At 35.0% G+C, this 7,179-nt stretch overlaps 1 protein-coding gene across 2 annotated transcripts; it reads left to right on the top strand.

Annotated features, from left to right (window-relative positions):
- Nucleotides 1-3,064: 3,064 nt before the first annotated feature.
- Nucleotides 3,065-6,018, top strand: LOC110879725 (ent-kaurenoic acid oxidase 2). Of its 2 annotated transcripts, XM_035977900.1 has the most exons (8): nucleotides 3,065-3,873; nucleotides 3,982-4,121; nucleotides 4,203-4,456; nucleotides 4,783-5,046; nucleotides 5,130-5,292; nucleotides 5,363-5,469; nucleotides 5,543-5,661; nucleotides 5,745-6,018. In XM_035977900.1, the coding sequence occupies exons 1-8, from the start codon at nucleotides 3,644-3,646 to the stop codon at nucleotides 5,839-5,841; spliced, it is 1,374 nt and encodes a 457-aa protein (XP_035833793.1). In that variant the 5' UTR covers nucleotides 3,065-3,643; the 3' UTR covers nucleotides 5,842-6,018. The 2 variants fall into 2 exon arrangements, with proteins under 2 accessions (XP_035833793.1, XP_021983938.1); XM_022128246.2 differs by having other exon boundaries at nucleotides 3,982-4,456.
- Nucleotides 6,019-7,179: the final 1,161 nt, after the last annotated feature.

The following is a 7,179-nucleotide window of genomic DNA, read 5'->3' as shown; positions in this document are numbered from 1 at the left end:
GCAAAGCCTATGGACACTACGCATCAACATGCAAACATGCCGTAATTAAAAGAAGATCGACAAGGTCTTCGAGAGCCAGTGAAGAGTAGTTTGGCGTTTTGTATTTGTCATTCTTACAGATCACATACAGTTTCCTTTGGGACAGTTTAGAGGACTTTGGCGTTTTTTTATTTCAATGCTATAGAACACAGACATTTCTCAGTTTGGCCGTTTTTTTTTTTTTTTGCATCTTTTTCTTTTTTCTATCTCTTTGTTCATAACATGCTACTTCGAAGTTAAATAACAAACAATATAAGATTGGGCAAGGAAATCAAATGCCAAAAAAAACAATAACGCCACTAAATAAAACTTCCATAAACTTCTATTTTTGGTCGTGCTAAACTCAATAATGTTTTGCTGAACGAAATGGATAACATTGTTAATCCTCAGTCAAGAAAGATGTGTAACAATGTTATCCATCCCGTTTAGCTAAACTTTATAGAGAACAAAAACAGAATCTCCATGAAATGGCTTTTTTTGAAGTTTTGTGGTTTTTGTATATTTTGGCGTTTATATTGAGGATCTTGCTCATTGCATAGAGTGAAAGTTTATTGAGAAAATTATGTATATCAAAGAAACATGGATTTGAATCTTTGATATTTTGGTTTTTTTGGCGTTTATAAGATAAATGTGTAGAGGAAAATATAGGTTTTTGTGGTTTTGATTTGGATTTTAGTAATTCTGAGAGTTTGTTTATATAGGAAGTTTTTGGCGCGTTTTTTAGGCGCGATTTTTATTGCGGTAAATGCTAGTAATAAAGTTACGTCGTTTTAGTACTGTCTGTTCAGTTTTATCGGTTAAAAACAAAGTTTGGCGTTTTATATCTATGGCGTTATATTATGATGAAGTGTGCTATGTGTGTTGAGGCGGATTTTAATAGCGTGAGTTTGGCGTTTTATGTTAAGTCAAAAGACCCTCTTACCCTTAATGAAGCGCGCCAGATTAATAAAAGTGATTTTATTTACGAAAATGCCACCGCGTCATCTAGTCCATAGATTGTTTTGATCTGACGATTCATAAGCGTTCTCTCCGTTCTCACACTTTTGAGCGTTTTCACTAAATCCCGACCCTATATATATATATATGGTCAGGCTTTAGAGAGAACGGTGAAAAATGTGAGAACGGTGAGAACGATTTTGGTGGTGACATGTGGCATTCATGTTAAATTACACTAAGGGGTAATATTGTCAAAAAACTCACTCACATAAACTAGGTGTTCAAATAAAACGCCATAAAAACAATCAAAAGCTATTTTTTTGAGCTATAATTTACAACAGCTCAAAAAAATCATTTTTTAACGCCATAAAACACTCAAAAGCTATTTTTTTGAGCTATAATTTACAACAGCTCAAAAAAATCATTTTTTAAACGCCATAAAACACTCAAAACGCCATGAAACGCGATAAAACACTTTTTGAGCTATAATTTACAACAACTCAAAAAAACCATTTTTTAACGCCATAAAACACTCAAAAGCTATTTTTTTAGCTATAATTTATAAAAGCTCAAAAAACCCATTTTTTTGAACGCCATAAAACACTCAAAAGCTATTTTTTGAGCTATAATTTACAACAGCTCAAAAAAACTATTTTTTTAACGCCATAAAAGACTCAAAAGCTATTTTTTAAGCTATAATTTACAACAGCTCAAAAAACCATTTTTTAGCCCAGTTAAGTTAAAACGCCATAACAAGAAAAGCTATTTTTTGAGCTATAAATTACAACAGCTCAAAAAAACCATTTTTTAACCAGCTCCCAGTTAAAACACCATAACACTATTTTTTTAAGCTATAATTTACAGCTCAAAAAAACCATTTTTTGAACGCCATAAAATAAATACTCGAAAGCTATTTTTTTTGAGCTATAATTTACAACAGCTAAAAAAAACATTTTTTTAACGCAATAAAACACTCAAAAGCTATTTTTTTGAGTTATAATTTACAACAGCTCAAAAAAAACCATTTTTTAGCCCCAGTTAAGTTAGAACGCCATAACAAAAAAAGCTATTTTTTGAGCTATAAATTACAACAGCTCAAAAAAAAACACCTAGTTAAGAAAAACGCCATGAAAATACCTAGTTTAAAATGCCATAAAACGCCCAGTTCAGAAAAACGCCATAAAACCCAGTTAATTTTTTTCGAAAAGTATATCAATAGTATACTCGTTGGAAAGATAAAAAAAACCGCTGAGTTTTATGGTTTAATTTTTTTCGAAAAATAGTCACGTATAAAAAATTTATTGTCGTTTAAATATGATGGGGGAAAATGACATGTGATTAGCATGTGCACCTTTGTTTGGATCTTCTTATTTTACCCCTCCTGATAGTTCCAAGACCCCTATTATTTTCAAAATTGCCACCGCATCAATCTCAGCCACAAACCACTAAGATCTTGTGGCTGAGAACCGTTCTCACCGTTCTCACACTTTGAGTCGTTCTCTTCTGATCCGGTTCCTATATATATATAATCATATTTACTTTTAATTAGAGGAATTTGTTTTAATACTTGGAGTTGCAACCAATTTAAAAGGCCCAAAGTTTAAACCCAAACTAAATAACTAACGGTAATATGACACTCAATTTTGAAAGGCCGAAATTTCAAAAAATCAAACCCAAGCTAAATAACTACTTTTGTTGTAATTTTTATTACAATTATAGTCGTATTATGAGTTTTTTACTTTTTATTTATTTATAACAATTATCGTTGCTTTTTATATATGTAATTGATGAGTTTATATTATAGGGTGGGTAGGGCCCGATTTTTTTCATCTTGCCTAGGGCCCAAAATTGTTTTAACATTCTCAAAAACAGTCCCGTTTTTATGATCATATAACCTATTAATACGTTCTGTTCGATTCCCACAAGGGGGTTTTTCCCATATTTATCGGGTTTCCTCCTGAATTGGTGTATAGGCATTATGCATATTGGAGATGGATATGATTGGGTGGTTCCGCTGGTGGCACCATTATACTCCAGTGGTCTGTCAATGATCCATATTTGTCGTTAAAAAAAAATAGGTTCTGTTTCGGTGAATAGATTTGGGTAATCAAAAGAATGTTACATAATACGATGTCTATCCCAAACCTGCAAGGTATTTTGACACTAGATGTGTAGGTTTCAAATTCTGTAGTCGGGTTCGAGTTCATTTCCCATGACTTTATCGCAAAGGTAAATTTAATACAACTAAAGTAGACACGGTACATAACAATAGTTTTACAAAAGTATATTTGTAATAACTTAAAATCAATGTGTATATTAAAACATCCATACGTACCAACATGTATATCTAAATAGCAACAAATAAGTTGAAAATATTGTTAGCACCGTCCAATACTATTATATTAATGATGTTGCAACATCTATATGGTTGTCTGCTAGCGTTAACCGAATAAGTGATATTGTATAGAATCTTTTTTACTAGTATACATATAGAATGGTTGTCTGCTAGTGTTAACCGGATAAGTGACATATTGTATAGAATCTTTTATACTAGTATACATATAGAATGTTTTATACTAGATAGTATACAAATACTTGGAGTCGCATTCCACAGTTTCACTAATTAACCAACCAAAGAGGAAAAAACGCTTGCTTCTAAATTCTAACGATGTGGTTGTCTGTGGCGTTAGGAGTGGTACCGCTACTAATGTGGCTCTTCTGGCAGTGGAATAACATATGGTATGGACTTGTTACAGCGAGTCTGCGCTCATCAGAGGGTGGCACCAATCTGCCTCCCGGGCACATGGGTTTTCCGGTCATTGGTGAATTGTTCACATTTCTTTGGTACTTCAAATTCCTTCGTCGCCCTGACGATTACATCAATTCCAAGCGTAGAAAGTAATTATATCTATCCATTACTTTTTTTTATTATTTTTAGTGCCGTTATTTAAATAAATTTGAATCTCATCTCTATCTTATGTGGTCATTGATTATGCAAATGAATAGGTTTGGTGATGGGGTAGGAATGTACAAGACGCATCTATTTGGTAGACCTTCGGTGATAGTGTATTCACCAACCGTGATAAAATTTGTATTTCGAGCCGATGAAAGCTTCAAATTGGAGTGGCCAAACGTTGAACTTGTAGGTAAGCATTCAGTAGTTGCGGTCCATGGGAAAATACATGCCAGACTCAGAAATTTCATTTCTAAAAGTGTTAACCAACCAGAAGCGCTTCGTAGGATAGCGGCCACCGTGCAACCAAGAATGATCGCGGCCCTTGAATCCTGGGCCAAACGTCGTACAATTACCTCGTACAAAGAAATCAAGAAGGTTACGTTCGAGAATATAGGCATGTTTTTTGCTAGTTTGGAGCCGGGCGCTACTCTAGATATGCTAGGCGAATACTTTGTTGGATTGATTAGTGGAGTCAGATCCTACAAAATGAATATACCAGGATTTGCTTATTATCATGGCCTTCAGGTACATTCTATTCTAATATTTTTGATGTATAGGTGGCTTAGAATTTAAAAGTGTTTGTAGGTGATTTTGGGATTATTTTGGTTTCTAGGGGTCCGCTATTTCAATAACACACTCTAGCTGACAGACTTCGTAGTCCGCTAAAGGAAGTTGCGGTCTGCCTGGACACCAAGATAATCCCAAAAACCACCTACAAACACTTTAAAGAAAAATTATAAACCACCTAGGCATCAGAAAAGTTATGTTCTATTCTCACTCACCATTCATCAACTTTTGATAATAATCTACTTTGTGTACATGTTATAAATTTGTGACGATAATTTTGGTAGTGTCGCAAAAAAGCCATTGCGATTTTCAATGAAGAGTTGGAGAAAAGGAAGAAGGACTTTAAGAATGGAAGTAGTGAATCTATGAAGGATTTGATGGATGGTTTAATGAGGTTGAAAGATGAAGAAGGGGGTCAGTTAAGTGACATAGAGATTGTTGACAATATTGTTGGCATTCTAATTGGTGGCTATGAAACAACTACTCTTGCCACGATGTGGGGTGTTTATTATCTTGCTAAATACCCAAAGGTTCTACAAAAGCTTCGGGTGCGTGCCTAAACCTACTCGATTATGAGTTGTTCATGTTCATATTGTTCATCTTCTCCAATTCTAAAGTCTTAATAATATAGGACGAAAATATGCAACTTAAAAGTAGCAAGAATGAGCAACATGTTACAAGCGATGAGATCTTCAAGATGAAATACACCATGAAAGTTGTGGATGAAACTATCAGAATGGCGAATATCTCTCCAGTAATCTTTCGCACAACAACAAAAGATGTTACCTATAAGGGTGTGTGCTTGATGGCTTATTAAGTTCACTTGTTTATCTTGCTCTTGCTAAAATGTTGTTTATCATGTAGGACACACTATTCCGAAAGGATGGAATGTAATGTTGTGGATTAGGTATCTCCACACGGATCCTGAGAACTTTAACGATCCACTGTGTTTCAACCCTGATAGATGGGATGTAAGTCTCTTTGTGATCTAGATTTTGACCTTGTATTTTTCTCATACTAAATCTTAATGTATGGTACTATAAGGTATCAATGACGCCCGGAACATACCAAGTGTTTGGTGGTGGATCAAGAATGTGTGTAGGAAATATGCTCGCTCGTTTACAAATTGCTATCTTTCTCTATCATTTGTCCACGGGATACACGTAAGTAGTCATATATACATTTTATCCTTTCATATATTGGATGCCGATATTTGTTGTTGAGCTCTAACACGGATATCATGTAGGTGGGACTTGGTGAATCCGGATGGGAAAGTGAAGTATCTCTCAAATCCCAAACCAGAAGATGGTGCGGAAATTACCATTAAGAAACTTGAATTGTAATTGAAGATTTATATAACTTTTAGCGAAAGCAAAAATGTTAGCAAAGTGTTGTTATAGTTTATAGATTTCACAAGAAATTCCGATGTGTTAATTAAAATGTGACGTCATCCTTGTAAATCAAATTATCTGTTTGGTTGTTTTTGTATAAATATAAAAAAAGGTATCATTTCGCTATTAGGCTTAATTGTGTTGTTCACAATTGAATCGGGCTGCCGTACTCTTTGGCGAGCAAGGAGTTGTTGGAAGAACCGAATTGGGTTGGGGACATAATAGTATTTTGGTGTCTTGAGCTCAATTCACTAAAGAGCTGTTTAGTCTATTATTTTATTAGTAAAGTTATTAATTGTTTTCAAGTTTAAAAGTGTGGATCTTGATTGTGATGAAAATCGTGTTCTATGCTCATTGTTTAACAGCCAGCATTCACATATCACATTGTTAAAGATATTAACACTCCAGTTTTAATACTCTTCCTTTTATTATTTTTTCCTTTTTACTTTAACTGTTCTTTTTTATTTCAAGGTTGGGCTGGTTTCCTCTTTTCCTTGGTTGCTGTGGGTTGTATCGGTGAAGGCCCAACAGGGTTCCTTTTGCTGTGTCGGTGAAGGCCCAATAGGGTTTTCTGTGCTTTATAATCAGCTGCTGTGCTCTTGGTTTATGCATCAGACAATCATTGTCCCCTTTATCAATATATCGCTCTCCTTCTGTTACTCGCAAGTTCTACGCGGGATATCAGTGGCTGTGTGTCGTTCTTGTTCTGTTGCTTTAATTTTATTTATTCATTCTGTTACTCAATCGGCTGATGATTGAATCCCCTGTAATCTTGAAGAGTTTTTTGGTTAATAAAATTCGTATCCTTCATGTTTATTGAGTTCTCTGATATGGTATCAGAGCTCAAAAGGTGAATCGCGAGTTCCTGGTGTTCTTCCGCTGCTATTCAAAGGCGATTAACAGTGTTTTGTTAATCATCTCGGCTTGTGCTCTTCAAACAGGGTTTCTGGATCTAAGTTCAGATCTAGGGTTTTTTTGGCAGATCTGATTCAAGAAAGGATTACACGCTCCTTCTAGCTTTTGGTCGTCTTCTTTGCCTCACAGTGTGTAACCCTAAGTGAAAGTTGCAACTGTGAGTTTATATTTGGCGAACCCTAACTTGGGAAAACCCCTCGGTGAGATCTTTCCTTTTTCCTCCTCGTTAGTGTTAAGTAGTAGGTAAAAGGCTCCTACACTAAGACCTGCGCTGGCACCTATTGAGTGACGAACCAGCGATCGGGAACACTGGTGCAGTTTCGCCGCCTCTCTACTTCTGTTTCTCTCTGGTTTTTATTTTTTTTTTTGTGTTTG

Source organism: Helianthus annuus, chromosome 9 (assembly GCF_002127325.2).
Source record: "Helianthus annuus cultivar XRQ/B chromosome 9, HanXRQr2.0-SUNRISE, whole genome shotgun sequence".
NCBI classification, from domain to species: domain Eukaryota; kingdom Viridiplantae; phylum Streptophyta; class Magnoliopsida; order Asterales; family Asteraceae; genus Helianthus; species Helianthus annuus.
This window is presented reverse-complemented; position numbering and strand designations above follow the sequence as displayed.